General features: G+C 45.7%; 1 protein-coding gene across 7 annotated transcripts in view; it reads left to right on the top strand.

Moving 5' to 3' along the window:
• Nucleotides 1-22,414, top strand: part of SLC4A5 (solute carrier family 4 member 5) — a 121,724-nt gene that overhangs the window by 95,726 nt on the left and 3,584 nt on the right. For 6 of the 7 annotated variants that reach the window (XM_077134612.1, XM_077134616.1, XM_077134613.1 and 3 more), the window contains 8 exons: nucleotides 3,159-3,272; nucleotides 4,683-4,844; nucleotides 5,675-5,853; nucleotides 7,087-7,159; nucleotides 13,603-13,671; nucleotides 14,280-14,453; nucleotides 17,604-17,759; nucleotides 20,590-20,657. In XM_077134612.1, the coding sequence (XP_076990727.1) occupies nucleotides 3,159-3,272; nucleotides 4,683-4,844; nucleotides 5,675-5,853; nucleotides 7,087-7,159; nucleotides 13,603-13,671; nucleotides 14,280-14,453; nucleotides 17,604-17,759; nucleotides 20,590-20,657 (995 nt within the window). Of the gene's footprint in view, nucleotides 1-3,158; nucleotides 3,273-4,682; nucleotides 4,845-5,674; nucleotides 5,854-7,086; nucleotides 7,160-13,602; nucleotides 13,672-14,279; nucleotides 14,454-17,603; nucleotides 17,760-19,414; nucleotides 19,500-20,589; nucleotides 20,658-22,414 lie in introns of all 7 variants that reach the window. The other variant, XM_077134617.1, reaches the window with a different exon arrangement.

Raw genomic sequence — 22,414 nt, 5'->3', positions numbered from 1 at the left:
CAATATTGTGCTACCATCACTAGCACCCATCCCTCTACTTTTTCATCATCTGAGACAGAAACTCTGTACCCACTAGGCAATAACTTCCCCATGCCACACCCTCTACCCCTCCCCATGGCCATGGCTGCTGGTCACCTATAATCTGTCTGTCTCTATGAAGTTTGCTTATTGTATGTGTTTCAAATAAATTGAGATCATGCAGCCATACAAAAATAAGTTAATGAAGAGCAAGAGTGAAGTTTATGTTATTTGAAAGTACAAAAGTAACCCATAGGATTTTAAAAACAACATCCAAGATTGGGAATGAAAAAAAGGAGCAGCAGGAATAGTGTAAGTAAGCTAAATCTTTATCAATAATGATGCCTCAAGTTAGTAAATCGAATTATAAAAGTGTAAGCTTATTATTTCACAACATGGAGAAACTGATATCAAGAAAATATATATATAGATAGATAGATCTATCTAGGGCTGGAGGTAGAAAGGGTGAGGTGGGGTATTTTGCTTTCCACTGTGTTTTAGTTTGCTGCCAGAATACAATACACAGAAAATGGAATGGCTTTTATAAAGGTGTGCTCTAGTTTGCTAGCTGCCAGCATGCAATATACCAAAAACAGAACAGCTTTTACAGGGGGGAGTTTAATAAGTTACAAGTTTATAGTTCAATGGTCGTGAAAATGTCCCAATTAAAGCAAGTCTATAAAAATGTCCAAATTAAGGTATCAACAAAAGGTTACCTTCGCTCAAGAAAGGCTGAAGAAGTTCAGGGTTTCTCTCTCAACTGGGAAGGCACATGACGAACATGGTGATGTCTTCTAGCTTTCTCTCCAGGCTTCTTGCCTCATGAAGCCCCCTGGGCGCGTATTCCTTCTTCATCTCCAAAGGGGCTCTCTGCTTCATCATGGCTCTGCTCTCTCGGAATCTCAAGGCTTTTCCAAAATGCTTCCTCTTTTTTTTTTTTTTTAAATATTTTTATTGACAAATCTTCACAAACATACAGTCCCTACATGGTATACAATCAATGGCTCACAGTATCATGACATAGTTGTGTATTCTTCACCATAATCATTTTTTTATGAAACATAATCACATACACAAACATTCTTACCATATTATCTTTCCATTCTTGTTATATAATCAACAACTCATAAAATCATCATAGTTGTATATTCATCATCATGATCATTTCTCAGAACATTTGCCTCAATTCAGAAAAAGAAATAAATAGAAAACAGAAAAAAAGCTCATACATACCATACCCTTATCCTTCCCTGTCATTAATCACTAGGACAAAATGCTTCCTCATTTGAAGGATTCCAGTAAACTAATCAAGACCCACCTGGAATGGGTGGAGACACATCTCCCTCTAATGAAAGATTAATACCCACAATTGGGTGAGTCTCATCTCCATGGAGATAACCTAATCAAGTTCCAAACTACAGTACTGAGTAGGGATTAGAAGAAACTGTTGCTACCACAAGATTGGATCAAGATTAAAACATGGCTTTTCTAGGGTACATCATCCTTTCAAACCAGCACAAGGGGATTTATGAAGTTACAAGTGCACAGTTCTAAGGCCATAAAAATGTTCAAATTAAGGCATTAATTGCCTTGACTCAAGAAAGGCCGATGGTGTCCGGAACACCTGTCCAGTGGGAAGGCATATGGCTGGTATCCACCGGTACTTTGGATCCTGGTTTCAAACAGCTTTGCAGGTCCTGTGGGTCCTTCTGACATTTTCCTCTACATCTCCAAATGTCCGCCTCTCTGTCAGCCTCTGCTTCCCGTCTAGCTTCTGTCGGATCCTTTAGCTCCTGGCATCTCCTAGGGCTTCTGCTTTTCCACGTACCTGTGTCTGCATCTGTATCTGCATCTGAGGTTTCTCCAAAATGCTTCCCCTTTTAAAGGACTCCGATAAACTAATCAAGGCCCACCTTGAATGGGTGGAGTCACATCTTCATCTGACCAAAAGATCACACCCATAATTGGGCGTGTCACATCTCCCTGGAAGTGATCTAACCAAAAGGCTACACCCACAATTCAGTGAGTCAATCTCCATGGAAACAATCTAATCAAAGTTTCACCCTAAACAGTACATCTGACCCCACAAGATTGGATCAGGATTGAAAGAAAATGGCTTTTCTGGGGTATATAACCATTTCAAACTAGCACAAACTATAAGCTTTTTTTATATGATTTGAGTTTTTTAATCAAGTATATATATAAAAGATAGTAGGGTTACAGGAAAATAATTCGGTATGCTGTCACCTCACCTGCCCTTCCTAACTTCTTCCCCAGTTGTTTCTCTGGGAATTGATATCTCTGAATGGATTCTTTTTTTTAATTCTTTTTTAAAGATAACAACATAAAAACACGAACATTCTTACCATATGATCATTCCGTACTTGGTATAGAATCATCACACAGTTGTAGTTTCATCACCATAATAATTTCTTAGAAGATTTGCATCATCTGAATGGATTGTTAGCAGGTGGCAGGGTGAGCATCAGGAGGCCCTTCTGTGCTGGGAGACTTCTGGAGGCCGAGCTGGAGCGAAAGGACTGGAAGGCTGACTCAGAAAGGCAGGGAGAGGAGAACCAGGATTTGTCCTAGGAAAGGCTTCCTAAAAACAGAGAAGCACAGGGCTGACGACCTTTCGGACGAGGTCTGACAGTAGGGTCCCCAGCAGCATTGGGGAAATTTCCCTCCTAGCCTAGGTGGGTGTACAACAATATGGCCCATGTTTTTAGGAGTGAACATTTCCTTCAGAGTTCAACTTTCTCCCTCACCACCCCTGATGGGTGACCCAGTTAAGTCTGTCATACGAAAACCTGCCTTTGACAAGTTTGCCCGTGGCCACGTGGATAATACCAGCTCCCACTTTCGCCACTGTGAGACGGACACCCTCATTATGCCATAGTTCACTTAGAACCACGAGGTAGGTGGCATCACTATCTCCAGTTTTCTGACAAGGAAACACGCTCAGAGAGAAGATGCAGCTTCCCCCAGGCCATACAGCCAGCAAGGGGGCAGAGCCAGGGTTCGAGCCTAGGTCTGCTGAGTTCAAAGACCAAACTTTTAATCATTCCCCTCTCTCCTTAGGACTGGGTCTGCCTTGCGCTGGTGGGTGCGTCACCCTCTTACTCATCTCCTTTCTGCAGGTCCGGGCCTTGGTGGCTGACTTTTCCATCATCTTCTCCATCCTGCTGTTCTGTGGGATCGATGCCTGCTTCGGCCTGGCAACCCCCAAGCTGCATGTGCCCAGTGTTATCAAGGTTTGCCCCTCGCCTCTGTGCTGTGAGCTCCCTCTGCCTGCCCGAGGGAGCAGCAGGGTCTTTCTCCTCAGCACCGATCAAGCCTTCTACTCCTCTCAGCCAAGAGTCCTCTCCTCAGAGGTCCTCTGTGTGCTTCCAGGGGACAGTCCTCCCAAATCTACATACGGGATAGGGGAGGGAAGTGAGGGATTTCATACCCCCACAATCACTTCCCAAAACTGAAGATGATGGGGAGGGGAGAGAAATGAGGGTGTTCCTCCTACCATTGCCCCCAATAACTTCCTAAAACCTGGAGATGGTAGAGTGGGTTCACAATGAAATCTTGTTGTGTGGTCTTGGAATGGGGAGGGTGCTGGGATCCACCCTCTGGCTCTACTGAATCCCCTTGATTTCCACTTAGGCTCCTCCAAGTCCCTGACAATGGTGGTCTATGGGCCAGGCTAACTGGGATCTGCTGAAAATGAACAGAGTTTCTCAAATTGTGGCCCCTGGGCCAGTATCACCACCTGGGAACTTGTTAGTAATGCAAGTTCTCAGACCCACCCCAGACCTATGGAATCAGAAACTCGGGGGTGGGGGGATGGGGGAGGGGCAGGTGACAGTCAGTTGTTTTCAGCCTTCCAGGTGATCTGAGTCATGCTCAACTTTGAGAATCGCTGCCTCAGAAACTACCCACTAGTCCAAGGTTCTCGCCGTTTCCTTGAACTTAAGCACTGACAAGGAGTGAGGAGTGCCAGCCATCTAAACTATGGGGGAGACCTGGTTCCAGAACTGACCCTTCCTGCCTTTGCCACCTTGACCTTTGAGATATTCCTTCAGGGTTCACCTGAAGTAGCTTAAACAGTCTCATGGAACTCCTGTTGGTCATTAAAATTAAAACTCCCCCTTCACTTAAATAAAACCAAAGATAAACTTCAGCCCAATTCCTGCACAGGTAGTACCTTATTCTCAATATGCAGATCTGAATTGCTGAAAATCTTCTGCACTTTACAGACAATTCCAATTTTCCACAGATAGGTGACTCAGGAGAAACAGAAGCGAAAGGGACGAGATCCATCAAAGTTCTTTCTTCTTGCTTGTTAGGCCTCGTTTCCACTCTTTGTTAGTTTGCAGTAAGGGCTGCCGCATTCTCTCCAGCCATATCCTGATTCCTCATTTCCCTACTTCCCAACTAATCTCCTCAGCACAGCTGAAGCAAATTATTTCCTTAGTCCTGCAAACACCCTCTGTGTTCATGCCCCTTCCCATGTTGGCGTGCCTCCTCGGTCTCTTTACTCTAAAGTTGCAGGTGCCTAATGGCTTTGAGGGGGAAGATTGCGGGAAGGGCAGGGTGAGCAGCCCCTGGGCCAGCCAGCGGCCAGGCCTGGCCATGGAGAGTGGACAGGGCACCTCTCCTTTGCTCCCGTTCAGCCCACGCGGCCTGACCGCGGCTGGTTGGTGGCCCCTTTTGGGAAGAACCCGTGGTGGGTGTACCTGGCCAGCATACTGCCTGCCCTGCTGGTGACCATCCTGATCTTCATGGACCAGCAGATCACAGCCGTCATTGTCAACCGCAAGGAGAACAAGCTGCGGGTAAGGCTGGTGCCGGGAGCAGAGGCACAGCCTCTGTCTGCCTACAAAGTCGGAAGGAACAGGGGAGGGAGATGCTGCTGCTTTCAATATTCAGGGCCATTTGTGAAGGAAAACATGAGGCCAGAAGATAGGAGTTCCTACTTGGTGTGGTGAGAGGAAATGTGGCTTCTAGATGCAAGTAAAGCCAGTGGGGCCAGGGCGACTTGATTCAAGGGCCAGAGAGTCCAGAGGAGCCCAGGGTTGGACCTTGGACACAGGCCCTTTGCCTCTCCAAAAGTGACCCTCCAACTTGGCACCTCCTGCCAGTGACCTTGGGAGTCTGAGCAGATCCTGATGGGGGTGGGGGGTGGGGTGTTGACCTGGAACCATGAGGCCCAGGAGCTTCCTCAGCCCTTATGGTTCCATCCACTCCCTCCCTGCCCCTGGGTCTGAGGAGGATCAGGCTCCCCCTCCCCAATCCAGAAGACTCTATGCCAGTTCTTGGACCTGTCCTAGGTGGGACAGGTCACTCAGCAACTGCAGAGACACCTGACCACCTGGTGAGAGTCCTTCGCCCCAAGGACCTCTCTGAGCCTGAACGTCCCCCTCCTCTCACCTGTGTCTCTTCCCCCACCCACACATTCAGATAAGGGGCAACCCTATGGGGTTGGTTAGGCCTGTGCATTTTTTAACCCCTCACTAGGGGGCACCTCAGGGTGACGGCCCCCCTCAGGGCACCCTCTGGAAGGCAAGGGAAGCCCTTGACCACTTTCCACAAAATGGTTGCCCTAGGGAGGCTTCCCCAGCCCCCACGGGCTTCCCAGACAGCCTGTCCCCTCGCCGCCCTGCAGAAGGCTGCTGGCTACCATCTGGACCTGTTCTGGGTCGGTGTCCTTATGGCCCTGTGCTCCTTCATGGGGCTGCCCTGGTACGTGGCTGCCACCGTCATCTCCATCGCCCACATCGACAGCCTCAAGATGGAGACGGAGACCAGCGCCCCCGGGGAGCAGCCCCAGTTTCTGGGGGTGAGGTAGGAGGGCTTGGATTCACAGAAAGCCAGAGCAGTCAGGCCACATGCAGGCGGGCTGGCTTTTCTTATCATCCTCAGACAGCCCAGGGACCACAGGGCTAGGAGTGATATTCCTGAAGGGGGGTGGGGGTGGGACAAAAATTCAGTTCAAAATGGTGCTTTTTTCTTAGCAGACGCCAAGCAGCACTGATGACACCACACACACACACACACACACACACACGCACGCACGCACGCACGCACACGCACATGCGCACAGAAGCAGGTACTCTCACCCTCGCCTAATGAGGCTGCTCAAGACCCCACAGGGCCCCTTCCTGACCTGTCTCGTTGTCTTCTCCTTAAGACCTTCTAGGCCCCTGCTATCCCCCAAAGCCCTTCTGGGGGTTCAGGTCCTGCTCAGTCTCCATTCCTTCGGAAAGCCTCCTGGTGGCACCCCACAACCTGGCTGGCCCATGGACTGTTGCTTTTGCTTCTTCATTGGGCTCTTCCCATACCCATGTCAGCCCTCCAACCTATTTCAAGCAGAGAAGCTCTCTTCCACCTGTTAGGGCCCTAAAGTGAGCCGACAGCACTCACTGGCCTTCTCATAAGTGACTATTGTAGGAACTGCTGTGCATTGGCCTGTGGGGTATCTCCCAAGGGAGGCTTCTCCCCCAGGCTGCCAGGCTTCTGACCAGTCAGGGCAGTATCCCCATCCGGAGCCCCAAGCTCTAACCTGGGGCTGGGAAAACATACCTGCCCTGAAAGCCAGCCAGGCCCGCTTCCCCACCCCACGCCCACCTGTCCTCATAGTCATGTCCCACAGAAGTGGGGCTCAGGGATAATAAACACTTGAAGTCACTTTAATCCTCACAGCAGCCCCATAAGGTGGACACCATTATTGCCTCTGTTCTGAGTCTCATAACGCTTAGGTACTTGCTTGATGCCACCCAACTCACAGGTGGCAGAGCCAGGATTCAAGGCAAGCCTTAGGGCCCGAGCTCCCCAGCTATCAGTCACGATACCGAGCAGCCTCGTGAGCACCTCTAAAGAACACCCTCTAGGGGCTCCCTGTCTGCCTCTGGGCAGCAGGTTGACTTCTAGGAAGCACCTGCAAGATGGACCTGATGCAGAAGCCCCTAAGGCCAGAGCCATAGACACACTGTCAGGAGCCCAAAGTGGGGCAAGAAGGGCTGGGAATGGCTGTCATGGACTCCCAGCTCACCTTGGACCTGTGCTCATCTCTGCCAGGGAACAGAGGGTGACCGGCATCATCGTCTTCATCCTGACAGGGATCTCTGTCTTCTTGGCTCCCATCCTGAAGGTGAGGCCCTGCACCACCACCACCCCACCTGCCTCCCAGGCTGTCCACCTGAGAAAGCATGGGGCTGGGGTCTCAGGTGCGGAGAGGGCCTCCCCACAGCCAGGGGAATCGCTGGTCTTGGGGACTCGAAAACAAGGCAAGGCCTTCTTAGGCCAACAGGATATTTCACTTCCATCATCATTGTTTTCTGTGACATGGCAAACCTCACTGCTCTTCCCCATTCCCCTCAAGTCCTCCCTCACCTTTCTGGAGGACACGCTTCCCTCAGGGAGTCCTTGCAAGATCTTTCTCTTGCTGAGGCCAGGAACTTTCTGAACTGGGCGTGGGGCCCCATTGTGGTTTATGGCTTGCAAGCTGTCTCTTTGCTTACCCATCTCCTGAGGCTTAAAACTAGTAGGGAAATCACTCCTCTAGCTGTTTCTTGGGAAATGGTCTCTGCTCCTCCATCTTTGCATGTCTTAGGCACATAAATAACTTATTTCCACACAATTTGAAGTTCCTCTTCCTGGAAGAGACAAAATCAAATCAGGGTTATCTTCGAAGCATGAATCCCCCAGAATGGTCTCTTTCTGATCAAGAAGAGAGTGTTCTGAGAAGGTTTCCCACGTCTCCATTCCAGCTGCTCACCTATCAATCGCCCTTCCCCCCAATTGATGCCTATGAGAGACTTTCCTTTCCTTGGATTAAGCTTGCCTGGGGTTGTCCCAACCTTTGGCAGTTAGTTTCCACCTTTGGATATCTCAAAATGGATTATTCAGGTATGGCATTGTAAAAACCAAAGGATAAAAAACAATGATGCTAATTCATTTATTCACAATGGAAAATATTTCTGGGTTGGGAACTGGAGTAGTTTGAGCTTGGGTATTTTTTAAAGGGATGTTTCCACTGCATAGAAAATAAATTACATCCAGGTGGGCAGGCATTTTGTTCCAAGTTTATGTAAAGTGGCTAAGGAACATTTACTTTTGTGGAAAACATTCCAAAGAACCATTTTGCATGTTAATCCTGAAACTTTTCAACAAATGAGCTTCTTCATTGGACTCCTCCCATACCCATGTCAGCCCTCCAACCTATTTCAAGCAAAGAAGCTCTGCTATAAATAAGCTATAATCTAAGAACTTTCGGGGACAAAAGTTCTTATAAACCCTTTGCAGATAGCAGTGTCTTTGACCATGGCTAAGGAAGCAGACCTGGGGTCATCCCAAGCACACTGCCCTGGCTGCTGAGTGCATTCAGCGATTCAGCCCCTTCACACCAGCTCTTATTTGTATTTGTACAGAACACAAAGCTCTGCAGTTTCCACTATTTTATTTCACTTCAATGTGATCAGTTTTTTATGCACACGTATTATGTTTAGGCTTTTCACACTCATACGTTTGACATCAAATTTTAGTAAAATTTTTGGTTTTGTTCTGATATCGTCTCTCTTCTTAAGATAGATAGCATGGCCCCAGTAAGATTGAAGTATTTGAAATGAGAACAGTTATGTGCATAAGGTTTGACATTACCAAAGCTTTGGGTGATGATCCTTTAAATGATTATAGTTAGATTGCCCATTCTTGGTTGATATATAAAAAGTTCTCCATTTAAAAAAAAATTTATTAATTAAAAAAATTAAGAACAAACAAAAACATATATCATTCCATTCTACATATCAGTAATTCTCAATATCATCGCATAGTTACATATTCATCATTTCTTAGAACATTTGCATCAATTCAGAAAAATAAAAAGACAACAGAAAAAGAAATAAAACAATAACAGAGAAAAAAAAAGATTATATATACCATACCCCTTTCCCCTCACTTTCATTTATCACTAGCATTTCAAACTAAATTTATTTTAACATTTGTTCCCCCATTATTTATTTTTATTCCATATGTTCTACTCATCTGTTGACATGGTAGGTAAAAGGAGCATCAGACACAAGGTTTTCACAATCACACAGTCACATTGTGAAAGCTATATCATTATTCAATCATCATCAAGAAACATGGCTACTGGAACACAGCTCTACATTTTCAGGCAGTTCCCTCCAGCCTTTCCATTACATCTTGAATAATAAGGTTATGTCTACTTAATGCGTACGAATAACCTCCAGGATAATCTCTCGACTCTGTTTGGAATCTCTCAGCCATTGACACTTTGTCTCATTTCACACTTCCCCCTTTTGGTCAAGAAGGTTTTCTCAATCCCTTGATGCTGGATCTCAGCTCATTCTAGAGTTTTTTCTCAATTCCTTGATGCTGAGTCTCAGCTCATTCCAGGATTTCTGTCCCACATTGCCAGGAAGGCCCACACCCCTGGGAGTCATGTCCCATGTAAACAGGGGGAGGGTGGTGAGTTTGCTTGTTGTGTTGGCTGGAGAGAGAGGCCACATCTGAGCAACAAAAGAGGCTCTCTTGGGGGTGACTCTTAAGCCTAAATTTTAAGTAGACTTGACCTATCCTTTGTGGGGTAAAGTTTCATATGAACAAACCCCAAGACCGGGGGCTCAGCCTATAGCTTTGGTTGTCCACACTGCTTGTGAGAATATCAAGAATTCAACTTGGGGAAGTTGAATTTCTCCCCGTTCTCACCATTTCCCAAAGGGGGAAAGTTCTCCATTTTGAGCAATAGTGGAAATTCCCTCTGCTGGAGTTCTTGGTGCAAATGTTGTAACTTTTCCAGCTGTCAGCTGTATTTCCATATTAATGCATGCATATTTTAAAAATAAATTGGCTTTATAAATTCAATAAGATGTTGGATATGGGGAAATGTTAATATGTGCTCTATCTGTCATGGAAAAATTTTCATGGGTCCACATAGCTCTGGATGATCTAATATTTTCTCTGCATTCAATCACAAAACGATTTGGAAAATCTGCCTGCCTTTTACAATAAGAGTTGGAAAAAAACATCTTGACATTTTAATTACTAGTTAATCTGTTTGATAAATCTGATAGTAGAGCAGACCTATCTGAAATTTTACTCGTCATAAGATTTAGGATTTCTGATTTGATTACATCATAGTTTATAAAGATACGTTTTCAAAAGTATTATATGATTAAGGCATGATCACTTATACTTAATATTGTATTGATTTTAGGTTAAAGGAGAGATATTTTCATCTGTGTGCTGGAATCTTATTACAGGGGTGGTGCCCTGGCGGCTGCTGACAGCTTTAACTGGCCGCGTAAAGCTGACACTAAAGGCAACTTTCTGCTACTTTACTGTGTCGTTAATATTTGAGAAGAGCCTTTCCCTAGGGTTTCAAGGAAGATTTATACTGATTAATCTAGACTTCTAGATCATAAAAGTACTAGGATTTCCTAGGCTCGTTAAGAAGGCGACTTTATAATTAATTACCAGTAACAACGACTTTTCTAAGACTTAGCCCAGTTCTCCTGTTTGATGTGGCCTTCATGCTCATTGGAGCAAAAGGGAAGTTTTAAGTCATCTTAAATTTGTGCTATTACGGATTATAGCTGAATTGTTTTATTTATGATTTTATTTCTCTCAATTGTTCCCATACTTTGAAGGTGATTGGGACAGTGCTGTTCACTGAGATGTTTACTCTGTTTCATAATTAGGCAAAAACCTCATGGGTCCTATAGAAGGGGAGTGATGTGATGGTCCTATATTTACTATTAGTCCAAATGTCTTAGGGTGATTTTACAAAGTATGGATCCAAATCATGTTTTGTGTTCAAACTTTGAATGCAAGTCTAATTTATCTTATTTTATTAATCTAAAAAAATGAACAACAAACAAAGAAATGCATTAACATATCATTCCGTTCTACATATATAATCAGTAATTCTCAATATCATCACATAGTTGCATATTCGTCACTTCTTAGAATACTTGCATCAATTCAGAAAAAGAAATAAAAAGACAACAGAAAAAGTAATAAAACGATAACAGAAAAAAAAATTATACATACCATACCCCTTCCCCCTCACTTTCATTTACCACTAGCATTTCAAACTAAATTTATTTTAACATTTGTTCCCCCTATTATTTATTTTTATTCCATATGTTCTACTCATCTGTTGACATGGTAGGTAAAAGGAGCATCAGACACAAGGTTTTCACAATCACACAGTCACATTGTGAAAGCAATATCATTATACAATCATCTTCAAGAAACATGGCTACTGGAACACAGCTCTACATTTTCAGGCAGTTCCCTCCAGCCTCTCCATTACATCTTGAATAACAAGGTGATATCTACTTAATGCGTAAGAATAACCTCCAGGATAACCTCTTGACTCTGTTTGGAATCTCACAGCCATTGACACTTTGTCTCATTTCACTCTTCCCCCTTTTGGTCGAGAAGGTTTTCTCAATCCCTAGATGCTGAGTAATTTATCTTTAAAGGAGAATTAGGCCTTTTTTTTTTTTTTTTTTTTGCATATAGTAAGGTTGAGGTTTATTTTGTGAAATTTTTACAAGTTGTATAATAATAATTAACATTGTTAAGGATTTTATAAATGTTAACTTAAATTCCCCTCAAAATTCTACTGTTGTGGAATATAGAGACAATGTCTGTCCCCCGGTTAGCACAGACTGCTGTGGGGGGTGGGGGGTGGGCAGGTGGCCTGCGGCAGCCCAGCAGTCAGGAGCCCCTCCCTCAGGGGAAAGGGTGGAGCCTTGAGTGGACAGCGTCCTGCATGAGCACGCAGATACATTCCAGGTCACTGAGCCTAATCACTGTGGGTAATCAACTTCCATGAGGCTCAGTTGAGACTTCTCTGTGGCCAGGTCTCTTGAGACTCTGCCATAGAAGACACTCCCTTTCCTCTTGTTTTTCGCCAGACATTGATTTCCATTTCCAAACCAGCAACCATCAGGAAAGAGTCATCTCCTGTAAGCAAGTCCCAAATTAAACTCATAGAGAATTTTTAAAAAAAGTACCGTTATAATCCCTATTTTTAAAGATAAGGAAACTAAGGTGCAGGGAAGTTGAGCTGCTGGCCCAGGGTTACAGAGAGAATCCAAGGTTCCAGGCCAGGCCAGTAGCCTGCTCCAGAGTCTGCACCTCGGCCACCACTGCACTGCCTTCCTAGGCTCTGTGTGACATGTGTGAGCGTGTGTTTGTGTGTGCAGGGATGTGTGCACACGTAGATGTCTGTGTGGGCTGAGTTGGAAAGAGTCTTTCTCACTCTGTCAGTTGTGGTAAAAAAAAAAAAAGTTGGAAAGTATCTATTTGACAGATGGTACACAGCCAATATTTTTTTAAAAACATTTTTATTGAGAAATCTTCACACACATACAGTCCATCCAAAGTATACTATCAGTAGCTCACAAAATCATCACATAACTCTGTATTCATCACCATGATCATTTTTAGAGCATTTGCATCACTCCAGAAAAGGAAATAAAAAGAAAAAAAGAAAAACCTCAGATATCCCATAGCCCATACCCCTCCCTCTCATTGACCACTAGTATTTCAATCTGCCCAATTTCTTTTAGCCCTTACCCACCCCTTATTTATCTATTTATGTTTCCTTAGTCTTTTACTCATCTTTCCACACCCTGGATAAAAGGAGCATCAGACACAAGGTTTTCTCAATCATATGGTCATGTTTTTAAAGCTATATGGTTATGTTTTTAAAGCTATATGGTCATAAAATCATTTTCAAGAGAGATGTTTATTTAGTTGGATATATTACCACTCTTAAATGGTATCTAAAAGTCAGGTACCCCATGTTGACATAGCAATTTGTGTTTTCCAAAGGGTCCTGACACAGCGACTCCGACAGCAAGAGAAAGCAGCCTTTGCTTATCGTGGCCAGCTGCAGGTCCAGATAAACGAAGGGGTAAAAGAGGCAGAAACACAGCCTAGACAGACAGTGGCAAAATGCCCCAAAAGGCCTTTAAGGATTTGTAATGATGACTGTACAACAGTGTGAATGGTATGATTCCGTTTGTGTAAAAGCAAACAAACTCCTTGTGAGTATGTTTGGAAGGAAGAGTAGCTTGGCAGGTAGTGGTGGGTGGTGTGTACACTCCAGTTTTGCTTCTCTTCTTCTGATTGTGTGTGATGGATGATGTTGGTCAAGTGTCCTTGATGCTCCCTGCTGATGTAGATCAGCTCACTGAAGGTCTGAAATCCCCTCTGAGTCCTCACTCTGAGCAGCATATTCAGCTGGGGCTGGAGGTAGGCAGGAGTGTCTCTCTCCCACTTTCTATAAGTTGTGTCTTCAGCCAGGCCACAGGACTTCTGTAGAGCCAAATGGGTTAGCTACCCCAGCTTGAATCCCAACAACCCTCACCTCTCACCCCACCAACACACTGGCACCAAATCTGCTCTCAGACCCTCAGCTCCTCCAAAAATCCGGCTCCTCCACCACATGGGAAAAACGGGGGGTAGGCCAGGCTGCCTCCTACAGGCTGGCAGACACCGTCAGCCAGGAGCCCCAGTCTTCAGCTCTCCTTGATTCTGTGTCTCTCATTTCAGTTCATCCCCATGCCTGTGCTGTATGGTGTCTTCCTCTACATGGGCGTGGCCTCCCTCAATGGCATCCAGGTAAGGCTCCTCTCCCCCGGGTGATCTGAGCCTTCCGTGACTGGTTGCAGGTCGCCAAGTCCCCAAATGCTCACTTTCCCAGTTCATCCAAAAAATGTTAATAATAATAGTACCATTTATATGTGCCAGGCAAAATGATTTAGGTAAGTGCTTTACATTTGTTATATAACTTAATCTACATAATTACCCCATGAAATAGGTTCTCCCATCCCCATTTTACAGATGAGGAAACAGGCTGAGAACTCAAACCCAGATCTGGAAGACTCCAACGAGCCTATCACTATACCTCTCTTTCTTCCTTAAGACAATTCCTGCAGAAGAAGACGTTTAGTTTAGTTTTGCTCTTTATTTACCAAGGTAGCCTAGGATGTCTTGGATACTTGCAATTAAGTTGGTATCTGTCTTGAATGTGGACAGTGTTCATTTGTGGCCAGTTCCAAGGCTGTACCCTCACCAGTTCATGTCCTCCTAGTACCTCCAGCCCCTCCCACATGTTCTCGAGGCCTGACCTGGGGTCCCCTTGCTGGACCCCATTAAGAAGCCCCTTCCCTGGCCGCAGCATGCCCACCACGCCACAGCTGCCTGACTGCCCTCTTCTTCTCTGTCAGTTCTGGGAACGCTGCAAGCTCTTCCTGATGCCAGCCAAGCACCAGCCGGACCATGCCTTCCTGCGGCACGTGCCCCTGCGTCGGGTCCACCTCTTCACCCTTGTGCAAGTCCTCTGCCTGGCTGTGCTCTGGATCCTCAAGTCCACGATGGCGGCCATCATCTTTCCCGTTATGGTACGCGGGCCTGGGCGTCCCCCTCCGGCAGGCCAGGCAGCCCAGTGACTCCCCTCCCCACCCATCCTCTGCCTTCTCATGGTGGCAGGAGGCCTGATGTCCTCAGTTCACAGAGGCAGACACAGAACAGGATTTGAGTGGTGAGCCGAGACCTGGGAAATGGAGAGGAGTGGGGGGTGGGGGCAGAAATGTCTGTGCGGTGGGTGGGCCATGCTGTGACACCCCCACGCTCCCCTCTACCCCCAGCCCCAAGCTAAGGTTGGGCAGCTCAGCAGCAATGCAGATGCCACCCAACCTTCTGCATGGGAAGTCGGACAAATTCAACCAGGAGACCGAGTTTCCACTGCCAGAGTTCAACCTGATCTCACAAATAGATCAGTATTTAAACATAAATCTTTTCATCTCTCAAAATAATGAAGACAAACTGAAGGAGGGAGGGAGGAAAGAAAATAGGAAGGGAGGAAAAGAAGAACTAGGATCAGAGAGCAAGGTCTTCAAGACTCAATGACATTAACATAGCATTTGGTGACGCTGGGGAAGGGCGTGCAGGAGTTCTTCGACTATTCTTGTAAGCATTACGTAAGTTTGAAATTATTCCAAAATAAAAAGTAAAAAAGACAAAAAAACCAACATGCATCTGGCTCCTAGAAGATTCCCCTGGAGGGAAATGGCCCTGACTGGTGCCAGGGCCCAGGAAACAGGAGGCAAGAGTCGGATTAGGGACCTGAGGGAGGACAAAGAGGTGGAACTGGAAAGTCAGGATTTCCTGACTCTGACTGCTCTTTACAATTGCCTTAGAGCTTTTTAAAACTATGTATGCCCAGGTCTCACCCAGGTCAGTTTAATCAGAAGCTCTCGGGGAAACTTGGCGTAGGTATAAGTCTACAGGTAAGCCTAAACATACCACCAGGGCTTAAAACCACCACTCCAAGAGAAGGGCTGTGGGTCCTCCAACAGTGTCCTCCAACAGCGTCCTCCAACAAGGTCCTCCAACAGGGTCCTCCAACAGGGTCCTCCAACAGGGTCCTCCAACAGTGTCCTCCAACAGGATCCTCCAACAGGGTCCTCCAACAGGGTCCTCCAACAGGGTCCTCCAACAGGGTCCTCCAAAAGTGTCCTCCAACAAGATCCTCCAACAGGGTCCTCCAACAGTGTCCTCCAACAGGGTCCTCCAACAGTGTCCTCCAACAGTGTCCTCCAACAGGGTCCTCCAACAGGGTCCTCCAACAGTGTCCTCCAACAGCGTCCTCCAACAGGGTCCTCCAACAGGGTCCTCCAACAGTGTCCTCCAACAGTGTCCTCCAACAGGGTCCTCCAACAGGGTGCTCCAACAGTGTCCTCCAACAGCGTCCTCCAACAGGGTGCTCCAACAGTGTCCTCCAACAGTGTCCTCCAACAGTGTCCTCCAACAGTGTCCTCCAACAGGGTCCTCCAACAGTGTCCTCCAACAGGGTCCTCCAACAGTGTCCTCCAACAGGGTCCTCCAACAGGGTCCTCCAACAGGGTGCTCCAACAGGATCCTCCAACAGGGTCCTCCAACAGGGTGCTCCAACAGGATCCTCCAACAGGGTCCTCCAACAGGGTCCTCCAACAGGGTCCTCCAAAAGTGTCCTCCAACAGGATCCTCCAACAGGGTCCTCCAACAGTGTCCTCCAACAGGGTCCTCCAACAGTGTCCTCCAACAGGATCCTCCAACAGGGTCCTCCAACAGTGTCCTCCAACAGGGTCCTCCAACAGGGTGCTCCAACAGTGTCCTCCAACAGTGTCCTCCAACAGTGTCCTGAAGCTTCAGAGAACATGGGGATGGGGGAAGGATAATAGTAACAGTTGGTTTTTCCTGAGTGCTGTTTCATTTAGTCCCCATACCAACTCCTGAAGTGCTACTAGTAACCCCATTTTACAAATAGAAAACTGAGGCTTGGAAAGGAGGTAAGTAACCCAAGTCATACAACTAGGGAGAAGTAGAGCCAAGATCTGTTGAACTTTCCCATCCATTGATTTTTAAATTTAATTTTACAGTAAAATTCATTCTCTGTGGTTCTATGATTTTGACAATGCATTCTACCAGCACAGTCATGATACAGAACAGTTTCATCACTCCCAAGATTCCTCATGCTGCCCCTATGTTGACAGCCTCTCTCCCCATCCTTGCTGCTAGCAACCACTGATTTGTTTTCAGAGACAAGATTTTTAAAACCCAAGTCTTTCTGAGTCCAGAGCTCTTCTTGCTCCCAAGAAGCAGGCTCATTGAGGAGTCAAATCCAGCTGAATAGTTTTTCTCTTCGTCTCCCTGACTGACCATTTATGACCAGTTCTTGATGGGAAAAGAACGATTTTTATAGCCAGCATCCTGGGACTGTTGACCTTAATAAAAAATCAGTCGTACTATGTGATGATATCGTGAGCCACTGGTTGTACACACATATGAAATGTTTGTATGTTAAGAATGTTCGTGTTTGTATGTTGTTTTGCTTTGTCAATTAAAAAAATTTTTTGAACAAACAAAAAAGTGAACCGTAAGTTAGCCCAAAGAGCACATTTTCCCCTTTAATTTGTTCATCCTGAATTGAACCAAATTTTCTAGACTTTCCTTTAAGAATTCTGAATATCCCAGTATACTTTTTAGATGTTCAGCTCTCATTTGCAGCTTGTAGCTCTCAGAGTTAGGACAGAGAGCATTAAAGCAGTGGCTCTGTACATGTAACTTGAAAGAAACGAAAACTCTCAGGCCCCAGCCTCCACCTACTGTATTGGAAACTCTGTAGATGAAGCCCAGCAATCTGTTTTATAACAAGCCCTTTGGGTGATTCCAACACAGACTCAAATTTGAGCCACTGATTTAAAGAATATCCATCATTCTCCTGCCTGTGAGTCCCACCCTGGCTCCCTGCCTCGGAGGAGTACACCTTGTCTCTCTCAGGTGCTGGTAGACATTCTGAGGAGAATGTCAGGTGACAGAAACCAACCTAGGGGATACAGTGAATAATGGTTTATGAAAGCTTTGAGATGGCTCTGAGATGCCTGACCAGAAAAATGCCCTGAACTCAACTGACCAAGGGATAAAAACCCTTGTGCCCAGGGTTGGGATGTTGGGCCCACAGTTCTCTCTGAACTCCCACGAGTTTCAGCCTCTCTGTCTTCCCACCACAGATCCTAGGTCTCATCATTGTTCGAAGACTTCTGGACCTCATCTTCTCCCAGCACGACCTGGCCTGGATTGACAACATCCTCCCAGAGAAGGAGAAAAAGGAGACCAGCAAGAAGAAGAAGAGAAGGAATGGGGTCCATGAGGACAGTGATGAGGAGGTGGGGAGAATGTGAAGCCTGGGTAGACAGGAGACAGCAGAAGACCTCCTTCCACTTCTGCCAGGGCCAGGGAGGGGGCGGCTTCTCAGGTAGCTTGTGGCAACTCCTGGGCCCAGTCTAGGATGGCACTGAAGATTCTGCTCATCCTAGTCTGGGGTGCTGAGAGCTCATCCATTCATGTGAATATCCTCAGGGTGGACCAGAGTGAATAGAGCCCTTCCTCCCCGGGATGAGTTGAGTGATCATGCCCATTTTGCCCCATTACTGTGGGCTATCAGGGCCATTATCAATAGCAGTACAAGTCCCAGAGGACTGACCTCCCAAGAATCGAGCAAGCCTTGGGGAGTGGTCTGACAGGGACTCAGTAGACAAGACATACACTGGGCCCCTGGATAGGTAGAAGGAGTCAAGGACAAGATTTGCTTGTACCAGCCCCTAGGGTACTGGGGAGAAAGTGGGAGAAGAGGTATGTCTCCACCCTGGAAGGAGAGTGGCTACATTCTCCAGATGCCTGGAACCAGGTGGTTGAACCACCCACCCCTCCCTTCCCCCATGCTTCCTCCCCATCCCATCTCCAAATCACTCAGGGAGTCAACAGACAAGGAACCAGTCCAGAAATTATGGTAAATTACAAAACATCAGGCTAAAACATTGTCTAGTTTAAGTGTTCAATACAGATAATGAAACTGTTCACCAAACTTGACTGAACCCAAGGCAGACAGACAGCTAAATGTCCAAGAGGGAATTAAGAAAATAGTGTCTGACTTTGAATCTGATGGCTAGCTTTCCAGTCTACTAAACTTCCCATGCCATCTCCTAATGCCATGCTTGGCTCTCCCTCTCCTGGTTTGATCCAAACCCTCATTTCCTGCATCTACCTTGTCCTCTTCTAGTCATGATCTTGCCTTTTGCACATGAAAGCTATTCATAGGCAAAGGCAAATCCTTGCTGACTGATTGGTGGTGATTGAACCATCCTTCTAATGGTAGCGACCTACCAAACTCCCCTGATCCTTAAATACAGCCCTCTTCCAGGAAGAAATGAATCCCATAATTCATCAACCCATAATTTGGGTAAGTGTATGTTTTTCTTCAGATGATGTAGACGATTTGCAAAAGTGAGTTCTAGAGAGAGCGAAGAAACTAAGAGTCTAAGTACCTTAAAAAACAACTATTTATTATTTGATTCTTTCAGTAAATATTTTAATGGCTTTCATGTACTGGAAGCTACTCAGGATTGGGAAAAATTATCTCTGGATTACATGATATATTTAATGGAAAAAGCAGAATTCAATTTATACAAATTCAATTTAAACAAATTCATTTTATACATGTCTTTACAGCAATACAGCTGGCATGTGAAGTTCTGTCCCAAGTGACTTGTTACTGTGACAGATGAAATTGTTCTGATGAGTAATACTCTTGGAAGAATTCCGTCCTGTCCATTGGAGTGTCTGGGACAGTGGGCTAACGTTGTAGATATCTGCACCCCCACAAGTGGGTGCCAGTATTCATAGCACCCACCAGCCATTTAATCTGGAAGTGAAGAGGATGGTGGTTTGTGCAGTGTGGATGTGTGTATTTTCCATCATGGCAAGACAGCCAAAGCTGTTGTGTTGGTGGTGTTTATCAGTTTTTCCCACTGTTTCTCTCCAGCCCCAGTTCCCTCCTCCCTCAGTTATAAAGATTCCCATGGAAAGTGTCCAATCCGATCCCCAAAATGGTATCCACTGCATTGCCAGTAAGTAAAACACATGGTGTCTCTCCCTTCCTACTTACTACTAACCCTCCATTTTTTTTCCCCAAGCAACTTCCATCTTTCAGCTTGGGCGATTTAATAGTCTTGGATGCTAAAGGGTTCAAAGAGTTCAAAGAGAATTGGGCCATGAGGATTGGAACTCCATTCAGATGGAAACCCCAAGTCAAAGCCCACAGACTCTAATTTAGGCAAAAACACCCTTTCCTTCCATTTCCCTGGAGTCTCCAGGATGCCTGTGGCACTGCCTGGCCCTCTCTTTGATTCATTTCAGACCATGTTAATCCAAACATGACCAGCTGAGCACTACCCATGCTCTCTGATGGTGGTTGAAATGATTGGGAGCTCAAATCAGAGCCAAATTGTCCTCTTTAGAGAAACAAGTAGCATGTGGATTATAAATTAATCAAACTGAAGGTCCCAGTGTTTGGGCTCTGATTCTGTATGAATCACAGGCACTTTCCATCTGCTGAAAGGAAGGCTGCCTGGAGGGGCAGGCAATGCTTATGAAATCCCTGGAGATTCTGTTACTGCCTTTATCCCCTCCCAGCCTCAAATCCTGTTGAATAGTCCTGTCTTCGAGGCACATCCTGTCCGGGAAGTATTCTCAAAGGTCCCAGCCTGGCTCCCTACCTCAGTGCTCCTAACATAGACTCAGATTAGGGGTGGGGAGCCAGGGGTTCCCACCAGCACCACCAAGGGCCTTTAAAGGGCGTCCTCTCTCTACTTTCCATCACAGATACCTCTTCCTTTTCGAGTTTCTCACTTTCCTTCCTGCCCTGCCCCCTCCCACCCCCACAACTTGTAAATTTCCATCATTCTTTCCCACTCTTCCCTGGCCTTCCATTGTACCTTAAACCCACCTAACCTGGTCAAGAGTCCTCTGGGTGAAGGGATAACTGAACGATAAGTCAACGCTCTCTGTGAGGCCCTAGCATTCCTCTCATTTAGTGTTAGTGATAGGGTTGAAGAAAGAAAGATAAGAAGTGGATGGGGGGAGCACTGGAGGAATAGGATGTTCTCTAGGATTGTCCCCAAACCTGCTCCCCATCTGACATTTTAACTTTCCTGCCAGGAAAAAGATCTTCCAGTTGGAGTTACTCACTTTGATTCTTCCTTCAATGACTCAGAACTTGATCGAAGGTAAAGACCATTAGGTATATTCTTTGGGTATTAGGTAATAGACTAAGCAATGCTCAGGAAGGTTGAGGGACAAGATTTCCTAGGCTGTGTATCTCAGGGAAAGGCCTTCATCAGTCCACCACAGGGAGATAAAGGGAGACAAAGCCTGACAGACCTGACTATTGGATACCAAGTTCCAAGTTTGCCCTCTTACTGACATAAAGACATGATTGCAACACACAAAGTTACTCAATTTTAGAAGAGGAAAGCATTACAAAATATTAGGTAGAAATGAAAATTGAAAGTAAATACTGGAAAAAAAAAAGACAACCTAGAGAAAAACTAGACATGATTTAAGTATATATTTTTGAAAACCAGGATAAATAAACTCTAAGGTACTCTAATACTATAAGCATTAAAATAAGTTAATTAGTAAAAGTCAGAAAGGTTAGCATGGAAAGCTAAGAATATCAGAGATGAAGTGGAAATAAGAACTAAACAGTCAAGAAAGGATTAAAGACCCCATTTCCAGGAGTCCCCACGCCAGCAAGTCCTCGGTATTTTTTAATGAGAAGCCACCATGTAAAAAGTGGGACCACTTAAAGATCATACACAAGGGGCTCAAAAATGGAAAAGAGGAATCAGAGGCAAGAAAGTCTTTACTTCATCATACTGGGGAAGATAGTTGGGGCAGTCCCTCTTCCACGGCCCCCTAAAATAGAAATCACTCAATTAGTTCAATTAGAAAAAGTAATATCCCAAGACCAGCGGCAGATAAATCTCCAGACTTAGATGGCACTCACCCGAGAAAACACACACGGGGTCTTCTGAATGACAAGTGAAAGCTGTTATCACAAAGTCTGGATGAACAGAGACATCCCCAGTACAACCCTCCCAACACAGGGGGCTCGAGGATGCTCTAGCCCCATCCTCACCCTGCCCAGAAGCGTCACAGAGCTTTCCTTCTCACTCCACCTCACCTATCAGGGCTCCTGTGCCCCTGATGCCATTGGTTGTTATATCTAATTGTGTTGCTGGAAAAGCAGTGTGTCTCTCCTAATTTATTTTCATTTTAAAATAACCTGTACTAAGCTGATTGCTCCAATTTCAAGCCGTAGAGAACTTGAACCAGGCCAGGGCCTTTCCAAAAACCCCTTAAATCATACAAGGCTGTATGTAGTACAAGGTCAGAAATGCCCAAAACTTGAAAACTGGAGATGCCACCTCCTGACTACTCTGATGTTTGACCAAATGGAAGCAAAGATCACTTAATAGCAGGACTCAGTTTCAGTGAAGAGAAAGGATCAAACATGATCTAGTTTAACAAGGAGTAAGCATCAATGACCATCAGACATGATGCCCAATCCCTGAAGATACAGGAGGGTAGGCATGTAAGCAAAGAGAAAAAGCACCTTTTTTTTTTTACAACGGTGGCTCAGTGGCAGAATTCTCGCCTGCTGTGCCGGAGACCCGGGTTAAAATAACACTTGAAGACACTCACCCACAAGGGGCAAGGAATGGAAAATGCTAGGATGGATGTGGAGTAAACCTGCAGTCAGACCAGAGGAGCAGGCAGGAGTTTGAACATATAAGCCCTCGCCTTGCTAGGCTAAGGAGCGTGGACCCTATCCTCTGAGCAATGGAGAGCCACAGAAAAACTCAAGCAGGGGAAACAGGCATTTGTGATTCAGAAGGTTCACTTTGGCAGTAATGAAGATAGAGGTGAGACCATTTAAACAACTAGGGATGAAGGCCAAGCAAATAAGAGAATACTGCTC

Source organism: Tamandua tetradactyla, chromosome 17 (genome assembly GCF_023851605.1).
Source record: "Tamandua tetradactyla isolate mTamTet1 chromosome 17, mTamTet1.pri, whole genome shotgun sequence".
NCBI lineage: Eukaryota > Metazoa > Chordata > Mammalia > Pilosa > Myrmecophagidae > Tamandua > Tamandua tetradactyla.
The sequence above is the reverse complement of the archived record's forward strand: the minus strand, read 5'-3'. Positions and strand labels throughout refer to the sequence as shown.